A 21,216-nucleotide genomic window follows, 5' to 3' on the forward strand; every position below is an offset into this window, starting at 1 on the left:
GTGAAAATATCATTTGCGAATTGGGTGTACAGAGGAATCCAGGTCCTAGAACATAGATTTGCTGTGAGACACTGCACAAATCATTTCTCTCTGTGCCTTAGTTTCCCCATCTATGAAATGGAGATAAATAATATCTAGCTCCCTCACTGGGATGCTGCAAGGCCACATTTATTAATTTTTGTAAACTGTTGTGAGATCCTCAGAAGGGCTATATAAGGGCAAAGTATTATTGGAAATGCATAGCTAAAGAGCTGATTTTTGTAGACACAAACCAAAACCTAGGACCATTGCACAACAGAACTCCAGGATTATTTGATTTCTGCACCCAGATGTGGATCTGGATTTTGGAAATGTCATTCATCTGTATAATGGTCTCAGCCAAAATCCTGGATCCAAACACGCCTCTGAACTTTGGAGTGTTGGAACATCTGCCTGTATCCTAATGTTTACAGTGTGAGATAATCTCCAAGGATGATGTGCAAAACCTCCAGCTCAAATGCAGAGGTCATTTAATTAAAATGTTGCCCATAGGGTGTGGAATTTTTTTTAAGTCTTTTGAGAGCAGAATCTTGTTTGAGTTGTGACTGCCTGAATAACTGCCAACAGCTATTGATGTAGATGACAAAGATTCAGATTTGTGGGGCAGTTGGACAGTTATCCACAAATCTGCTGAGTGTCATAAATAAAAACCTAGAAAAGCCAAAGCCCTACTATTCTGCACTGCAAGTAATAGTTAGACCTGTTACGCAGATGAGATGCTTATTATAAACTTGAAAAAAAAACATGTAATTGAAAGTAAATAGAATGGAATCTGGCACTGAATTAGAGCAATGATCCTCTATTTGCTATCCTCACTGCAGAGGAGACTGGAAATAAAATCAGAAGGTCAGCATGGAATATATTTGCTGTAGTCCTACCCACATGTACTGCTAAATAACATTCCTGCTTCTCTGAAAATACAAAAATATTTCGTTTTGTAAGTGACACACATTGGCTCACCTGCCCTAATCAATTTAGAATCTTGGCAGGTTCAAGTGACAATGGAGCTGTTGTATATTTGTATAGCCAAAAATCTGTGGTTGGTTGCCATAATAACATCTCCTAAGACCATATCATCGTTCTAAACAGACTAGGGGTGTCCAAGATCCTTTGCGATGTATCAGCCCAGACTGGCCCAAAGATGGAATCCAAACATATCTTTGACAGTGGGTTTCAGTGTGGTGGGTTTTCAGTATAGCTGGGCGGTTCAACGCCTGTTTTTCCATTCATGGATATTTTCCAATGCTTTTAGATAATTAAAAAATAATTTACCTGGGCAATTGATAGCATGAACATTACCAAAATATGGATCTAGGAATGCTAAAAGAGAAAGAAGAACATGTAACCAAGTAAAGGGCTAAATTAATTTAATTCTCTAGATAGTTAAACTATAGTAGATTAAAGGCTGAAGTGCAAACTCTGGCTACAGCAGAGCTGAAGCAAAAGATATTATCTATATATCAAAAATCAACTAAGTGGGTTCCCCCCCTACAGTTTAGTATATGGTGGCTCTAGGTCATTCATTCTGAATGCATGACTTTATCCTTCCATGCTTTTTTCTGGAATATAAAAAGGTCATTATTTTTTTACAATAACATCTGCAAGTCTCCCATGAGCTATTCCAGGGTGACTTCATTCATTTTGTCATATTATTATTGTCCCTGGGTGCATTCCTGCACATAAGGTCTCCTCCCCTGAAGAACAGTAACTCTTCCACATTATGAGAGCAGATTTTTTCCCTTGTACAGAACAAATTATTTCAACCAATTCTAACATCTGGACTATTAGTAACTTCCTGCAAACTACTGACTGTTTTTGTATCCTGCAGGCATTTCTGTGTTTAGGAGGATGGTCTGAGGAGCCAAGGGAAAGTAATACTTTTTTCTTTAAAATTCCCCTTCCCTTCATTCTTGTGAGATAGTGATCGAATACTCTGAAACAATTAACTCTCCCTTTTATACTTACTATAGAATAAAAAGGCTAAGAGAGTGGAGACTTCTTCAGCTGCGTGTTTTTCAGGATATGCAGTATCAATACTGGCTGATTTTCAAAGTGGCTTGGGCGAGCTGGGACCCAAAACCCCATCCACAATTATATGGGTATGTCTACACTACCCGCCGGATCGGCGGGCAGTAATCGATCTATTGGGGATCGATTTATCACGTCTAGTGTAGACATGATAAAATGATCCCCAATTGCTCTGCCGTCGACTCTGGAACTCCACCGTGCGTGAGAGGCGGAAGCGGAGTCGACAGGGGAGCGGCAGCGGTCAACTCGCCACCATCCTCACGGCCAGGTAAATCAACCTAAGATACGCCGACTTCAGCTACGCTATTTGCTATTTGCGTAGCTGAAGTTGCGTATCTTAGGTCGACTCCCACCCCTAGTGTAGACCTAGCTTATATGAGATATGATTTGTTAATTTATTCATTTTCTTAATGGGGCTTCAATGAGATTGCCTACGTGCTTAAAATTAAGCATGTGTTTAAGTATTTTGATGAATCAGGACCACCATGCTCAGCTTGGCCCTTGCAGGATCCAGCCCTAGTACCTAGACTTTGCTTGGCATTCTGAATTTTATTCAAGCTCTGTTTCACAAGTAGGGAGGCAGAGAGATTCTGTCAAAAGAACTAGAAGTTCACGATTAATGTGATGCTTTGAAATGCATATCTAAAAGGTTTGCAACACTCACATTCATTAAGTTTTTAGCACCACATCCTGCTTTTCTTACTCATATGAGTAGTCCCAATGAATTCAGTGGAGCTACTCACATGAATACAGAGAGCAGGAATTGTCTGTTAACTTTTATTAGGTTTTATTCTCACTTTCTATATGGCTTGCATCCACAAAGACATGGTGCGACACTGTTGCACGTAATAATACAGTGACTCCTACGAAGACATGGAGAAAAATCAGAATGCTCGGCATGCTTCCTTGACTCTAGAAACTCCTTCTACAATTGTCACAAGATAAAGAGTGAAAACCTGTCAAGTTTTCTTTAAAAAAAATGAGGCAAAGTGTGTGACTGTGTAGATAATATTTAACTGAGGAATCTTCCCAAATCCCCACTGAGGTACATAATAAGCTGTAACACACTGGAAGCTTGCATCCGAAGAAGTGGGTATTCACCCACGAAAGCTCATGCTGCAAAACTTCTGTTAGTCTATAAGGTGCCACAGGATTCTTTGCTGCTTACACTGGAAGCTGCAAACCCATGGCTTCCAGTTGCATTACTTGTGGTTATAAATAATTGTCTTTTTTATACACCTCTTAATGACACTCATATTGGATGGCTTTTAAGTAGAAGAATGTGCAGTCAGTGTAAAAACAGTGCTGTACCCAGAGTAAGCTCCTGTATGTAGACTTGTCTGTATTTATAGATGCCCATCTTATGCAGATGTATCTGCAATGCCACTATAATCAACACTAACGTTGTCAGGCCTGTGAGTTGATTATGCCAAAGCACAGCAATAGATGGGACTGATGTGCTGTTATCTTGCACCTGGGCCCATGGATCAGCATTTCTCTAGGAAGCCCTCCTGGCAGAAAATGACTTATATGTTAACTATATATCTGGACTGCTGCTGGCTAAGCACCCGTGAATCAAAGGGTGTGTACCTGATGGGTGGGCTAGTGGCATTTCTTTTCAGACTCGGTTCACATGAAAATGAAAATTAAGAAATAACTCCTTTCTGAGAAGTGAGAAGTCCAAGTTTCATAGCCTGTGAGAGACAGAGAACGCATGCACCCATCGAAGGGAATTCATTTGTTTATTTTTACGTGTAAATGGACATGGTTAGGAAGCTGCCTTTATGATTTAAAGGGCTAGCTGGTTTTGCTGGTATAAACCAAGTTGCATGACTCCTGGCTTCAGAAAGTCTGCCAATGGAAAGGCTGTGATGATACAAGGTGGCCACATCTCTCTGCTGGGAACACCATAGGTAGTGGGGGAGGGTAATGCGGTCCAGAACCAGAGTTGTGCTGTCATTGGGGATGATCCAGGGCAGCCTTGGGATGCACTGATGGAGTACATCTATATCCACCTCAGCTGGCAGGGTACCAATGAAGCTGCTAGCTGAAATTAAAGTTCCCCTCCGCAGCACAAATTTGACAGAGGCAGAAACACCACCTGGCCTGCTTCTGGGCTAAATTAATTTTGTTAGAGAGGATCTAGTTAGTTAGCCAATGAAATGCTGGAATCTGCTTTTAAAGATTTCTGTACACAGTAGATATGGCACATGCTACATGACAAAACTCATTCGGTCCTTTGGCCTGGATGATTTTTGTCTTTCCTCACCTTCATAACGCTCACTGGAGTTAATATTTCAGCAGCTGGAAAGTGTCCATTGCAGAGGGGGTTGCTAAGTGACAGCTACAATGTGTGCAACAAATAGTTCCTACTCAGACTTATGGAAAGAAGTTCTCAGACTGTGCAAATGTAGGTCTGTTGGAATGAATAGGCAGCGTCCCTACATGCAATGCTGCTATTGTGCTCCCATTGAAACCCATCAAATAGGGCAAGCTGGATTAAAAAAAAAAAGGAGGATTTAATGAGAAGCCCAGCAAAGTCTCCCAAGAATAGATGCTGTGTAACTAAATGTCCAGCACTGAAAAGCCTAAAGAGAACTAGATTTGGCTGTATTTCAGCTATCAGATTAAACAGAGCAAGAGCAGCCTCACTTTTGGATAGGCATCCTTCAGTGTTAATTGTAATGAATTTGGAGCAAAGGTTTTTCTGTTATTTGAAACAAACATGTCAAAAGTACAGATAAACACTTTGTACATCCAAAACAAAACAACCTTTGCTGAAACAGATTCTATACATTTTATTTGATGTGAACAGTCCTAAGTACAATATGTTGAAATGGTTCTTTAAGCTTCTTTCTACTGGAGATGAATAATAATAGACCACCAGCACCAATATGTCCCTTTTAAGGTCCCCTCTTCCCAGTATTACCCCAAGCTGACCCTGTTAAGAATGTTCAATGCACTGTAAGGAATCTTAGTCAGTCAAGGGACATATGAAAAGGTGTTAAGTTGCTAATACTTTTAATTTATTTAAGAACTTCATTTTCAAGTTCCCTTTTTTTGTGTGTTTCAAACGTTTAACATAACAAGTAACTAATTACAACCTGCTGTTTACCCTGGGAATGTGCTTGGTGGGTGGGGGTTAAGAAGGAGAGGGTCAAAGCAATCATCTAGAACAATCTGGTTGACTGCTCTTCCAGCTGGCAATCAGAGTGTCAATATTCAGGCAGCTGCTTCAGTCATAGTCTGCTTCACCATCCGAGAGTTCAGTTCCCAGGTTATTGTTGTTCTTCACCTAAAAATGTTTCTCAGTGTAAATTAACAAACCTGTACTACTACATTTTTGTAGGAATGGCCCAAATGTCTGGCTACGGTCAGTCGCTACGGCCGACTGTCTGGCTAAGTGTTGAAGAAGAAGATTTTAAACACCCCAAAGGCAAGTAATATGAAGTTATTATTCTCACAGGAACTGAAACCTGACCCCTCCTGGACCTTACACATATCTATTAGGTGGTTTTAAGCATGCCTTAATATTACAGATGGGCCCAGGAAGTGCTGTTAAGATCTGGATGAGCTTTAGGCTAGGAGGATCAGGATAAAGGTTAAATCAGAGCTAGGGCTCACTGTAATCTCACAAAATGTTTTTGTGGGACCATGGGGTCCAAATTGCACAAGTCCCACAAAGTCAGTTGGTCTCATGCAATTTTAGCCTCATCTGAACAAAGCCCTGGAATGAAATCCCATAAATGCTTGATCTGCAGCCAAATTTCCCCTGCCCTGAAATTCAGAACCTCAGATCCAAGTGCCTTCAGTTTTGTCCCATCTCCATTTAATGTTGTATGAACGTGGCCAAGTAGTTCATTAACTTTTTGAGGCTCTTCTGTTTTGTTTTTGTATTTAATTTCTTTAGAAACAAAGGAAAAAAAACAAATATGAGAAAATGGCCAGGGCATTTATCAGTCTGTGGATCTGATTCAGTCTCCATTCAGATTTCATGCCCTCCCTAGAGTGGATTCCCATTAAAGTGAGTTGAGAGGGCCCAGCATCTTGGAGAATTGGGACCATAAATGGCACATGTTTTTAAAAGTACACTTTTATAATAAGGAAGCTAGGTGCGATTATTTTCCCCTTTCAAAATTACCAGTCATTCAGGGCCTCCCTATGGAGCTGACAGCAGGAACCTCAGTGCACATGTACAAGGGTGGACATAAAATATTACTTTGCATTGAAAGACATGAAGCTGTCATCTACAACATCATTAAAACTTCTCAATTAAGAATTTCTGGAGTAACCTATTTGGCTGTAATGGCAGCAATTTCCAGTACTAGAGGAAACTGAATTCTACAAATCAAGACAGCTGAAATATAAAAGGAAACAATACATTTGAGTATATTACGTGCTTTAAAATGTTGGCATCCAAAGACCAATGCAAATCTAGATTTTTTTTTTAAATCTTACTGTAGTATGACTTGCAAGGTACCATGATTTCCCCTCCCTCATCACATCTATATTTAGAAAATAATGACACAATTTTGGTTTGTTTATACTTGATAAACAATCTGATGTTTAAAGAATTTGTTTGGTAAAAGAAGGGAAATCATCTCAATAATCAGAGTTCCACACTTCTCTTGCACCTAGATATGTTTGTCAGCTCTCTCTTGCCAACCCACTGTGCTCTAACAGTGCAAAAGGAGTAATATAATGCACCTTAGCCCTGATCTGGGACTCCTTAGCTCACACAAAACTCTCATTGACTTGAACGCAAAGTTTACTTGAGTAAGGACTTCTGAATCAGTGAGTGTTTTCTGTGATGCAACTACGGTGTTTCTAGACATTATCTCTACTATCACAGATGGTACTTTCCCACCTGAGGATCAGAAACATGATGGCACAGTGCCCCAGGTGAACGGGAAGGCTAGCTGTCTATAAGTGGCCAGGTTCCCTCTGTGAAAGGCCAGGTACTTTCTATCTACATTTAGATATACCCAAATCTTGTTCTTTTTCTTTCTTTCTTTTTTTTGGGGGGGTGGGGTGGGGGGAGGGTGGTTCTTGTGACATCTCTAGTATGACAACTACACAACAGAGCTGGTCGTAAATTTTCCAACAGAATGATTTTCTGTCAGAAAATGCCTGTTTGTTGAAAGCAAATTGTTTTCCATAAATGTGTTTATTTCAGGGAAAGTTTTCAAAAGAAAAAATGAAAAACATCTTTATAAGGTCAAACATTCCATATTGACCTTTTCAGAACAGAACATATCTATTTTCTGTTTTGAAATTACTTCTGTTATCTCTCTCTCTCTCTGTATATATAAATGTAATATAAAAGAAATAAAAGTAAAAATTGGAACAAAACATTTTGATTGTATTGCAACAAAGCACTGCAATTGACCTATAACCATTTTTTCCTCTGGAAGCTCATTTTGTGGGGAATTATGAAGCTTTTTGCTTTCATTTTATTTTGAAACAGAAAATGTTTCAAACTCTCAGCACTCCCTGTGAAATGAAAAATCTGGTTCTGCCTAGCTCTACTATATAATGCATTTTAAATGTTTCCCAACACTGAATATTGCCTTTTTTTTTAATCTTTGTAAGATGCTTAGGGTACCAGACAGGCAGTATTAACTTTAAACAGCACATTCCTAATACTCTTGTGCTGAAACTCTGCAGTTTAATTTCTTTCTATTAATATTAATTTATGAAAATTGATTAAAAGAGCTAAATATAAGCTCTGCATCAGTGCCCAGCTTAAAATAACACATTTACATATTGACACATGAAAACACGATTTTTTGTTGGGGCAGGGAAAGTATTTTCTCTGTAGTACTTTCCCACCTTCACCTAATAGAAGCATTCCAAAACAGACCAGTAGGGGGAAATATTCTTTTCCTCTGCCTTCTTGGATCAGCGTGTCTACTTTGGATTTACTTGGTCCATATTGAAACTTAGGGCAGGTCTACACTATGGGGTTACGTCAACCTAAGATATACAACTCCAGCTACATGTAGCTGAAGTCGACGTAGCTTAGGTCAACTTATTGCGGCATGTGTCTACACTGTGCTGGGTCGACTTACCTTATGCTTCTTGTTCTGGTGGAGTACTGGAGTCAACGGGACAGTGATCTGTGGTCGATTTAGTGGATCTTCACTAGACCCACTAAACTGACCCCTGGTGGATCGATCATTGCAATGTTGATCCACTGTACGTGTAGACATGCCCTTAAAGATGGAAAGGACCTATTACATTAGGTTCACTCTCCACAAAGTCAGGTTGTAGACTGTTAGAAAGGGAAGATCCACACATCATCCTCCGATACTGTTGATATAAAATGTAACTATTTTGAAAAATCAGCACTGGTGAATGTAAATCAGAGGAAAACGGAATCGTAGGCATCCATTTCTCAGATGTATATGGATATGTGAATGGATGAAACAGACCATTGTACAGTCCATACAGAAAAGAATTCTTGTTTAACTCATATAAATACTCATGGATAATTAAATAATTGTGAACCAGGCCATGCATGCTAGGAGCATAATTGGCATTGTCTGACCCCTTGCATTGACCTATATGACTAGCGTACTGCTGGTTAGCACTGATATAGTAAATGCTCTGTCAACATCTCCATTACTAACTCTGTTTCACTAAGATCAATTTTGCTTTTGTTTTTGTTTCAAGTTGGATGAAAAAACAGTTTGTTTCCTCCTTGTCCCTCTGCTGCTTTAAGGAGAAAAACCTGTAATTTTTTCTCTAATCCAGTTTAGCCAGTACATAATCCCTACTGTGGATTGCTTCTTTTAGGGTACGTCTACACTACGGGACTATTCCAAATTTGCATAAACCGGTTTTGTAAAACAGATTGTATAAAATCGAGTGCTCACGGCCACACTAAACACATTAAATCGGTGTGTGTCGGTCCGGTCGAGGAGAGCTATCGACGATGAGCATTGCACTGCTATTAGTATTTAGCCCCATAGTTCCCCATAGTTCCGCCCCTCCCCCCTTCCGGGTTGGTTGAGATCCCAGTGCCTGAAAAAAAAAAAAAAAAATTGCTGCGGGGTGGGTTCAAAATGTCACTCCTTCCTCTTCCTCTGGAAAGGCAACGCAGACAAGCATTTTTTTTCCTTTTCCTGGATTGCCCTGATGCCATAGCATGGCATGCATGGATATGGTGTTGTTTTGTTTTTGTGTTTTTGTGACTGTGTGTGTGTAGATGCGATGCCAGATCAGCATTCAGCAGCATTAGCATGCTTTTGCATGACAGCAGAGATGGTTACCAGCCATGATACCAGCCATACTGCCACATCCACAAAAGATGATCATGGTTAAAAGATGACAGTCGTTTTTTTACTGTGTCATTTGTTGCCTGGCTGTCATTCTGTGCCCTGGGCTGCTGGGCCAAATTGGGAATGACTCCAAACCCATCTCCTCTTCCTCCCTCCTCCTTTCTCCTCCTTTATAGAAATAAAATAGAATCAGTCCTGAGAGAAATGTAGAGAGAGGAGCTGGAGAGAGTGTCCAGACTGAGCACAGCTGCTCTGCTGTGAATCTGCAGATGCCTGCAACAGGTATGCTGCCACTGTGGTTCCCTCCCAACACCACTCCTCCTGTTCCCCTCTTCTTCCCCCCCCTCCTGTGTCCCTGAGTGTCATGCCCCCCAAAGACACATGAAGTAATAAAAGAATGATGGAAGGAAGTGCACTGACTTGTTAAGTGATAAGACAGAAGGGGCAGCCTCCAGCTATGATGATAGAGACAGACAGGAGAGGGAGGAGTGGAGGGGAGAGCCCAGCACATTTTCTGCTTGAATAGGGGAATTGAAGATTTTTACCCATGAGCATATGGCTGAGAGAGCTCAGCCCCTGTTGTTGCCATCTACCAGCTCACCGCAGCCATACTGCACCATCTACCAGGAAAACCCTGCCAGACACCAGCATACCTGTCCTTGCACCTCACCTAGTCTGCATGGCAGCCCATGCTTTGCACTGCATGATGAGCCAATGATGAGATGATGAGGGTACCAGAGCAACACCCACAGCAGGTGAGCATGCATGGGGAGAGAGTGCTGCAGGCAAGCAGTTAATGCAGCCATTCAAAGATAGCATTCAGACATGTTAAAGAGTTATGTTCAATGTTTAAGAGAGAACTTCTGGGGGTGGGGTGGTGGGGGGGTGGGTGGGGGGCAAAACCCAGTGCCTGACCCCTGTTTGGACACTGTGAAGAGTTTGAAGAAGCATTTGGAGCTGAGCCAAGGATTGGAGCTCTTTTTTGCCAGTCCATGAGCCATGGGATCCAGTGAGTTCTTTCCCTTTTGTCCTGTCCATTTTATTCTTTTTTTTTTCTTTCTTTTGTCTGGTGGTCTGTTTTGAAATGAAATGGCTGCTTTTTGGTCTGCGATTTAATTTTTTTTCTTTTGATTTTTGCCTTCCCTTGCATTTTTTTGCATCCGCGCATGCGCCATGCTCTTTTTTTTGTTTTTTTTTAACTTTCTTTATTTTTTTTTTTTACTTTGGCTTTTTTGCATTCTACCAGGAAATGATCAACTACAGATTGCTGTGAAAAGCAAACAGGCCTATCTGGCAAGTTCATGTCACTTTTCTGTCTGGTCAGTCAGATTCCAGTCCAGGCGGTGGGGATACCATTGGATCGCGTTGCGGCCATGGTACCGTGGATAATGCCAATTCTAATAATCCGAGCCCTACTCAATCTAGAGAGAAGCCTGATCACGGGAGCGGCACCCTCGTGATAGAAAGAAAGGGCTAGAGTGGATAAAGGCGCCTCAGTGTGGGGCCTCTGGGCGTGCTCCTAAAACGTTTGTGTCTAAAAATCGTTAAACTTAGTGCTGCATTTTAGATGGTGGTTCAGTTTTTGTTTGTTTTAATAGTCAATTGACTAACATTTTAAAATTCAATACTGGACCTGTGCAGTAATTTTTTTCATTATGCACTATATATATATTGTAGCAAGTACATTACAAAATTGTTCCAAAAGATTTGCTTATTAAAGCCTCTAGGTTATACTCATATGATATGATAGGGACACATCTATAGTAGTCATAATGTGTTGAAGATGAATGTTATGACTTGACTTTTTCCTAAGGTTGGGGATGGTGTGGGGAGGGTGGGGAGGTGTCTTTTAACTTAAAATGCCCTCGCTTTTAGTGAGTTTAATTCATTTTACTGTTTACAATTTTTGAATTTAATATGCACTTTTCTAGCTTCCATGCTCAAAGCTCTTTAAAGACTAGCTGAGCTTTTTCTTTGGTGCTTGGTTTTTTGTTTTCTAAGTTAATTTAGTTCCCCAGATAGGGACCAGACTGATGCTGGAAAGGACAGGATTCTGCTTATCTACAGAACAAGGGCACTAGGAATGCAAGTCTCCTAGGGTGACCAGATGTTCCAATTTTATAGGGACAGTCCCGATTTTGGGGGCTTTTTCTTATATAGGTTCCTATTACCCCCCACCCCCTGTCCCAATTTTTCACACTTGCTGCCTGCTCATCCTAAAGTCTCCCCACACATGCACCTTAGCCATGACTTGATGGCCTCAAGTATCTGATCCACATGAGCATAGTCGCCAACTTTCTCCGGCGCCGGTGGGTGCCCACGCCCCCCCGCCCCTTTTCCCACCCCAACTCCACCCCATCCCTGCCCCCGGCCCCGCCCCCATTCGAACCCCATCCCAAAGTCCCTGCCCTAACTCTGCCCCCTCCTTGCCCTTATTGGATCCCTTCCCCAAATCCCTGCCCTGGCCCTGCCTCTTCCCCCAGCGCACAGCGTTCCCTCTCCTCCCCCCTCCCTCTCTGCCCCACAAATCACAAGCACTGGGAGGAAGGGGGGAGAAGCAGGACACGGCAGCGCACTCGCGGAGGAGGCGGAGGCAGAGGCAGAGGTGAGCTGGAGCAGGGGGGCGGGGCAGGGCCACGGGGAGCTGCCGGTGGGTGCTGAGCACCCACCAATTTTTTTCCGTGGGTGCTCCAGCCCCAGAGCATCCACAGAGTCGGCGCCTATGCGCATGAGTGGGATGAGTGTATAAGGAGATTTTGTGACATTTGCTGGGGAGGGTTTCTGGAGTTTATTTCAGCTGCTGCAAAAAGATTTTCTTACAATTAATAATGATTCTTTCCTAAAAACTTTTCTGAAAAATTTCAAATGTAACATTTAATTAAAAAGAACCCTTTGGTATACGATCAGTTACACACACACCTCTATGTACAGACAACTATCCCTCTTCCTTTCACCCCCAGATCTGAGGCCAGTGATCTGTGCAGATGGGAGCTCATGCAAACCTTCCATAATGCCTCCCACAGCCATAGGGGCATTTATGTATTACCAAGAGTTCTGAAGGAGCTCAGATATCAAACTACAGAATTACGCCCTAACTATGGTGTGTAACCTATTGCTTAAATTAGCCTCTGTGCCTGATGATTAGAGGGTAACTAATGTAACATCGACTTTTTAAAAGGGCTCCAAAGGTAATTTTAGCAATTACAGGCCAGTGAGCCTAACTTCAGTACCAGGCAAATTAGTTATAACTTTAATAAAGAACAGAATTATCAGACACACAGATAAACACGATTTGTTAAGAGTCAACACAACTTTTGGAAAGGGAAATCATGCCTCACCAATCTATTAAAATTCTTTGAGGGTGTCAACAAGCATGTGGATAAGGGTAATCTGGACTTTCAGAAAGCCTTTGACAAGAGCCTTAGATGACAGACCTTAAGGAAGCTATGTAGCCATAGGATGAAAGGGAAGGTCCTCTTATGGATCAGTAACTAGTTGAAAGATAGGAAACAAAGGGTAGGAATAAATGGCCAGTTTTTCACAATGGAAAGAGGTGAACAGTGGGGTCCCCCAAGAATCTGTACTGGGACCTGTGCTGTTAACCATATTCATAGATGATTTGGGAAAAGGGGTGAACAGCGAAGTGGCCATCCATGTTTGCAGATGATACAATTATTGAAGACAGTTAAATCCAAAGTGAAGAATTATGGAGGGATCTCTCAAAAAAGGATGACTGAGCAACAAAATGGCAGATGAAATTCAGTGTTGATTAAAGCACATTGGAAAAAATAATCCCAACTATACATATACAATGGTGGGTTCTAAATTAGTTATAACTACCCAAGAAAGAGAACTTGGAGTCACCATGTATATTCTCTGAAAACTTCTGCTGTTGTGCATTGAGCAGTCAAAAAGGCTAACAGTAGGTTAGGAACCATTAGGAAAGGAATAAAAATAAAACCGTAAATATCATAATGTTACTATATAAATCCACCCACACTTTGGTTGGTCCTGTTCTGGTTGCCACATCTGTAAAAGGACATAGTAGCACTGGAAAAGATTCAGAGAAGAGCAACAAAGATGATCAAGGGTATGGAACAGCTTCCATATGAGGAGAGACTAAAAAGATTAGGGCTGGAGAGATTTTTGTTTTAACATGGGCAAAACATATTATCCTCCAATCTTGTTCTCTGAAATGGCTGAACCATTTTTGTTAAAACTTTGCTTAAAAAAAAAAAATCTGGAGCAGTGGTCACCAGTCGCGATTGACTGGTCGCTTCTAGAGACTCTCCCAGTCAATCGTGATTTCTGGTGGTGCAGCAGGGCTGCCACTAAGGCAGGCTCACTCCCTGCCTGCCCCTACCTGATGCCGCTCCCGGAAGCAGCCAGCGCACTCCTGTGCCCTGGGCGGGGGGAGGGCGGGGTGGCCAGAGGTCTCCGCACACTGCTCCTGCCTGCAAGCACCACTCCTGCAGTTTCCATTAACCGGAAACGGGGAACTCTGGCCAATGGGAGCTGCAGGGACGGTGCCTGCAGAGAGGGGCAGCGCACAGAGCCACGTATTCCCCGTCCGTCCCCCCCAGGGGCTGCAGGGGCTTGTTGTCCCCTTCTAGGAGAGGCGTGGGGCTGGAGCAGGCAGGGAGCCTGCCTTAGCCTCACTGCCCCACTGACCGGGAGCCACCTGAGGTAAGTGCAGCCTGGTGGGAGGCCATACCCTGACCCCCAACCCTGAGCCCCCTCCCAGAGCCAGCACCCCATACTCCCTCTGCACCTGGAACCCCCTCCTGCACCCCAAGCCCCTGCCCTGAGCCCCTTCCCAGAGCTAGCACCCCAACACTCTGCCTGAGCCCTGAGCCCCCACCTGCACCCAAACTACCTCCCAGACCCCACACCCCCTCCTGCACCCCAACACTTTGCCCCAGCCCAGAGCCCTCTCCTGCACCCAAACTCTCTCCCAGAGCTTGCACCCCTCACCCCCTCCTGCACCCCTGCCCCAGGTTCAGCCCAGAGCCCGCTCCTACACTGCAAACCCCTCAGCTGCAGCCCAGAGCCCACACCCCCTCCTGAACCCCAGCCTGGTGAAAGTGAGTGAGGGTGGGGGAGAGTGAGCGACAGGGGTGGGTGGGAGGGGGAGATGGAGTCGACAGGGCGGGGCTTTGGGGAAGGGGCGGGGCTCGGGGAAGGAACAGGGTAGATCCTGTGTTGCCCTTAAATTCAAAAAGTGATCTTGGGCGTAAAAAGGTTGGAGACCACTGATCTGGAGGCAACCACCCAGTATGGAAAATTTCAGCTCAAAAGATTGAAGTCTGGCAAAATTATAAGCAATTAAAACAGAGTCTTATTATGGAAAGTGTTGGGAAGTCTTAAGTATAACCAGTGCTACCAGCTCATCATCATAATTTCATCAATGGTGAAATCTAACAGAAAAATCTGTTAGACCAGCTGTTATTTTCAGAACCAAACATCAGCGAATTTGTGGGGCTATGATAACTTCTCAGCTATTTCCAATATATAACAATGTGAATGGCACACTCTGTTTAATGCCAGGCAACAAGACACACAAATCCTATTGAGATAAATATACACTCATACCCTTGAAATGAACTTTGATTCATGCTTTTCAATAAGTGTTTTCTACAAATTTACCTTTACAATAACAAATTTATCTTAAAATGGCAGGTATTTTTTAAAAAAAGATAGTATACATTAATTTAGCCTTACTGAATTTCTTATGCTGGAGAGAAGTAAATCTCAAAGAAAGGAGAGTATTGAACAAACCCACCCATTATAGAAAGAGATAAGAGCTCAGACAAGTAGCAGCATTAAGCAAAATTTATCAATACAGTAACTATAAGAGTATTTTGTAGCAGGGAGGTTTGGGGACCTAATAATGGATTGTGAAGCTTTCACACCCTAATTCAGAAAATCATCCCTATTCAGGAAAGCACTTAAGCACATGTTTAACTCCTATTGAAGTCACTACAGTCCTCATCTTGATGGTGCAAAGATTTACTAGGCATACAGGTATCAATATTCTGCATGACTGTTTGCAGGAATATGCATTAGGCCCCAAATCAGGAGACTATCCTTATTCAGAAAAGTATTTAAGTGCAAGTGATTTTCTGAATAGAAATGGATGTAAGGACACGCTTACATTCTTTCCTGAAACAGGGCCCATAACTTTAGGTCACTGTTTGAATGCAGATCTGACTGATAGTGACCAAAATCTATTGCAGGGGTCGGCAGCCTTTCAGAAATGCTGTGCCAAGTCTTCATTTATTCACTCTAATTTAAGGTTTCGTGTGCCAGTGATACATTTTAACGTTTTTAGAAGGTCTCTTTCTATAAGTCTATAATATATAACTAAACTATATTTGTATGGAAAGTAAATAAGGTTTTTAAAATGTTTTAAGAAGCTTCATTTAAAATTAAATTAAAATGTAGAGCCCCACGGTCCGGTGGCCAGGACCCAGGCAGTGTGAGTGCCACTGAAAATCAGCTCGCATACTGCCTTTGGCACCTGTGCCATAGGTTGCCTACCCCTGATCTATTGCAATGTGATGGCTATTTGATGACTGAATCAAATTCTCCCCTTTGCGACTTTAAAAGCAGGAAAGGTGAGCATGGGAACTGTGTGTGACTTGCAGCTTAGTGGAGGTCTCTGTACCACCCCCTCTGGAAGGAATGGGACTTTCAGCAGAGTGGATCTGGGAGGGGAAGTGACCAGACAAAGCTAGATAGGTTGGGATCCTCAGGAAACAAACCTGTAGATCATCAGCCTTTTCTAGCACAATAGATTCTGCCTCTGTGCCTCTCTTTGCTCCTGCCCTGCAGAATTCATTCTTGCTGTACCTGGATCCCTCTAATATGCTCACAATCCCATCGTGGTACAGAAAATGAACAGAGATGCACGGAATTAGAGGCTCACAGCAGCTGTAACCTACAATGCTTTAAGTATTATAGCTTCCAACTGACTTTAAGAGGAGCATACAGTAGCTATTCCCCTGACTCCATGCTTTGACCAATCCTCCTGCAGGTCACATGGTATCCATTGCTGTGGCTGCAGAGGAGAGATAGGTGGATATAGTATGAAGGGACCATACTCCATAACTGTCTTTCCCTTCCACATGGGCTCCCTGCACCCCGTCTGACCCACCTTCAAAGGATTTGGGCTTCTGTGCTGCATAGGTAGAGTGGAGCATATGGCTCTTAGCAGAATCTGGCCCCTGTTCACTATCAGTTACACAGGTGCAACCCAGTGAAGTCAGTGGGATGCTTATGTAACTGAAAGGGGCATTCATCCCCATGAGTCTCTATCACAATTGACATTAACTGGCTCTGTTGTTGGCAGTTTCAGCTGAGGACTAGGAGAAAGAATTACTCCTCATGGTGATGTCACTAATGTAGAGCTGAGGTGTGTTGATGGATCAGTGGGGGAAGCCTGCATTTGTCCCATATGGAATGTGTTCTGTGGCTAAAAAGACTGGTTCCCAGTAAGTCAGGGCAGGCACCATTCCTGAGCCATATACTCACTTCAAACTATTTCAAAAATAAAATATCTGAGGATTGTATATCAAATCACATATAATGTGCATTTTTAAACCATGGATCTTTATGTTGCTATGGCCTGCAAGAGCGCTCACTGAGCAAGTTTGGGCTGATGTTTCTTATTCATCTTTTAACTAGCTCAATACCCTCTTCTCAAAAATGTGCTTTCATGATCCATCAAACTTTGGAACTGAGCCCTCACTGTGTTGGCCGGAGGAGACTTTCTATTTCAGGCAGTCGAAAGAAGGCTGTATGGCTTATACAGGACTAGAGCTGGGTAAATAACAGATTTTTCAATTTACTGGAAATTCAAAAAGATTTTAAAAAATTGTTTGGGTAAAAACTAAAACTTAATTTTTTTGAAATTTTTTGCAAATAAAAAAATTTAAAAAAATGTTTCATTAAATGTTTTATTTTGATTTCAAGCATTTGTTTAACTTTATACAAATGTTAAAAAAATAAAATTAAAGAAATCCAAGCAAAGTCATTTTTGAATGACATTTTTTTGAAAATATCAAAATGAATTTTTTTTACCAAAATAGTTTAGCAAAACTGACATGAATTCTTGAAATGCTTGAGTGTGACCAAATCTGTGGTTTTCACTGAAAAAAGCTTTGGTCAAAAAATTTCTCCCAGCTCTGTTCTAAACCCATTGCCAGCAAATCCCTGTGAGTAGCTGTCTTGGAAGTTACATGCCCTTGACGGTATTTTAAAATGGTACAGCCATTTAATGAAATGCATTTATTTTCTGCAAACCCAAAGATATCAACATACACAATGCTTATAGAAAGACACTGGATAGAGTGATTATTTTTAGATACTTCCCCCATCCTATAAATACAGTACAATAGCTGTAACTCCACAAATAGCTCTGTATGAATTCTTACTATAAGGAAACAGGAAATATCAGATTAAAAAGAGAAAAGCTGTTCTGAATAGTCAAAATATTAAAATACCAGTTTTAAGTAAAGAATCAGAAAAAAAATTGTCAGTCAAGTTGCATATAAGTTACCTTTTTATTATATGTCAGTCTAAATGTGGCCATTGTGGGGAATAGCTCAGTGGTTTGAGCATTGGCCTGCTAAATCCAGGGTTGTGAGTTCAAACCTTAAGAGGGGCCATTTAGGGGAACTGGGGTAAAAATCTATCTGAGGATTGGTCCTACCTTGAGCAGGTGGTTGGACTACATGATCTCCTAAGGGCCCTTCCAATCCTGATATTCTGTGATTAAGTCTATGGATCTAGCCCTGGCTCATGCAAAATTCCCAGCAACTTAAATAAGCATCAGTGAATTCAATGAAAGTTTTGTCTGAGCAAGAACAGCAGGATTAGGCACTAATTAAATTTGTGCACATTTTTCTGCCTTGGAGATATAGTTATCCAAGCTGTTGTCCTAGTGGTTAAAGCACAAGGCTAGGAGTTAGGCCTAGGTTCTGTTTCAGATTGCCACTAAATTACTGTGTGACTTTAGGTACGTGACTTAACTTCTCTATGCCTCAGTTTCCTCATATGTAAAATAGGGCTAATAATACCTTTGAAAAGACTTTGTGATCTATGTATGAAAACTGATACATGGTCTCACAAGTATATTGTCATACTTATTGGTGCTCACTTGGCATGCAGTAGGTATTAAATTAAAAATTGCTCCTACTAGTAATAAAACTGTGAAGTGGGCCACCTGGTATACTAAGAACTGTAAGCCACAACTTTAACTGCTTGCTAATCTTTTCTTGCTTTTGACTTCCATTTGTCTTACCATCAGTGGAAGGCTATATAGTGGGTACAAGGCATGGAATCATTACCCATCATCTGTTTTGTTTTGAATGAGCTTGCTAGCTAATTAAGTACAATACATTATATCAATGAAAAATGATAGACATAAATTATGCCACAGTTTAACATTGTAGGCCAGAATCTGGCCTTATGTATGGCACTTCTGAGCTGCTTGTCCAGGTGTAGGTTTAGGCTAGGTCTACACTAGGGGGGGAGTCGACCTATGATACGCAACTTCAGCTACGCAAATAGCGTAGCTGAAGTCGGCCTATCTTAGGTTGATTTACCTGGCCGTGAGGACGGCGGCGAGTCAACCGCTGCCGCTCCCCCGTCAACTCTGCTTCCGCCTCTCGCTGTGGTGGAGTTCCGGAGTCGACAGCAGAGCTATCGGGGATTGATTTTATCGCGTCTACACTAGAAGCGATAAATCGATCCACAATAGATCGATCACTACCCACCAATCCTGCAGGTAATGTAGGCATACCCTTAGACTGAGTGATGGAACATCATCTCTTCAGTTACTATTTTTATGTGTATCTAGTTTAAGTAACAGGAACTAATCCAATTCAAATTAGTTATAGTAAAAAAAAACACCTTAGCAATGGAAAATATAATATATAAAGGATTGAGTAAACAATGGCTTTTTAGATTTATCTTGATATGTTACTACTCTAACTTTCATTGGTGGGTAGATTATTCCCACCTCATTGTAGACCAAAACCAGTAATTCTTTCTCAGGCCAAACTCCATGAAGGCATGGAGCTCTGCAAGGGACCCTTTCTAAGAAAATGAGTAGGTAGCTCCTAATTCCTCTCCAACCACACTTTAGAAAATATCTTAGGGCAGGTCTACACTAAGGGCGGGGGTTGAACTAGGGTACGCAAGTTCAGCTACGTGAATAGTGTAGCTGAATTCGAAGTACCCTAGTTCGAACTATTCACCCGTCCAGATGCTGCAGAATCGAAGTCCGCGGCTCCAAGGTCGACTCCGCCACCGCCTTTTGCAGTGGTGGAATACCGGAGTCGACCGCGGCGCTTCCGGAGTTCGAACTATCGCGTCCAGATTAGACGCGATAGTTCGAACTCCAAGAAGTCGAACTCACCGCGTCGACCCGGCTGGTAAGTGTAGACTAGCCCTTAGTAGATTCATTAACATAAGCATTTATTTTCCAGACCAGCTATGTTTAAATGTAATTTGATAGATTTATTCTGAATGGTATCAGACTTACCTATAGTACTGTAGTTCTGATTCTAGCTGCTGGATGTATATCTGCAAATGTGGCACTTTATTGGCTTTTGCTTCTAACTCCTTCACTTTACCAAGACTGTTAAGGACTGCATGTCTAGCTTCTTCCACTTTCTTCCTCATTTCTGCCTGTTCCCTCTTCAGATTATGGTTGCAGTCTTCCAGGGTGACTATAGCTTCCTGGGAACTCCTCAGTTCTTTTTGCAGTTCGTGATTGACCCTAATTGCTTCTTCAATTTGTCCATCCCTGGAATTCCGGATTAGTTCCACCTCCTTTAGGACACTCTGAAGGCACTTGGTGGGCTGGGAGTGTTTGGGAGTTAACTGTCTCCTATTACCTATAAAACAGGTCCCATCTTTCGTATGATTAGCATGGCTTTTCCACAGTCCTACCTACAATCAACAGGAGCATAAAGAGGAACACAGATTAATTTATTTGAAAATAACTTACCATTTTAACCAAAGCTGAAAATGGGCAGATTTTTTTGACATATTTTCTTCATGTGTAGTAAACCTACCCTTAATTAGGAATCTACCTTTGGCCTATACAAAGTTCTGGGCACAATCCATGGGTTAATACAATTATTTTCAAAATACATAATTTCTGTAGAAAAGTTGACTCATTAAAAGTACAGCAAACTTTGTCTCAAATGTTTTACATGCTCACATATTGTTTTAATGTCATGTCTCCCCATGCATCCGATGAAGTGGGTATTCACCCACGAAAGCTCATGCTCCAAAACATCAGTTAGACTATAAGGTGCCACAAGACTCTTTACTGCTTTTATGTCTCCCCATTGTTTCAGTCAGTTCTCAGGGGTGCAACTAGCGTTTTGAGAAGCATAACATGACTTTTTTTAGGCATGTGGGCTATACAAATTAGCATGAAGCTGGTCAGGGCCAGCTCCAGACCCCAGCGCGCCAAGCGCGCACTTGGGGCAGCGTCCCGCGGGAGGGCGGCAGGCGGCTCCAGTGGACCTCCCGCAGACATGCCTGCAGAGGGTCCGCTGGTCCTGCGGCTCGGTGGAGCATGCACAGGCATGCCTGCGGGAGGTCCACCGGAGCCGCGGGACCAGCGGACCCTCCGCAGGCATGTCTGCAGGAGGTCCACGGGAGCCGCGGGACCGGCGACCGCCAGAGCGCCCTCCGTGGTGTGCCGCCCTGCTTGGGGCGGCGCAAATCCTAGAGCCGCCCCTGAAGCTGGTAATCAGTAGGTGTCCTGAGTTTTAATCCTAGTTCTTCCAGTGATTCACTCTGTGGCCCTGGGCCAGTAACTTCACCGTTTTGTCTCAATTTTCCT

At 42.4% G+C, this 21,216-nt stretch overlaps 1 protein-coding gene across 6 annotated transcripts in view; it reads right to left on the reverse strand.

The window, feature by feature from the left end:
* Nucleotides 1–21,216, reverse strand: part of EFCC1 (EF-hand and coiled-coil domain containing 1) — a 94,525-nt gene that overhangs the window by 70,394 nt on the left and 2,915 nt on the right. For all 6 annotated transcript variants that reach the window (XR_005601047.1, XR_005601048.1, XR_005601049.1 and 3 more), the window contains exon 2: nucleotides 19,900–20,309. Coding sequence is in view for 3 of the 6 variants with exons in the window: in XM_039546340.1 (XP_039402274.1) it covers nucleotides 19,900–20,309 (410 nt within the window). In the remaining 3 variants the exon portion in view is untranslated. The remainder of the gene's footprint in view (nucleotides 1–19,899; nucleotides 20,310–21,216) is intronic.

Source organism: Mauremys reevesii, linkage group 7 (genome assembly GCF_016161935.1).
Source record: "Mauremys reevesii isolate NIE-2019 linkage group 7, ASM1616193v1, whole genome shotgun sequence".
NCBI lineage: Eukaryota > Metazoa > Chordata > Testudines > Geoemydidae > Mauremys > Mauremys reevesii.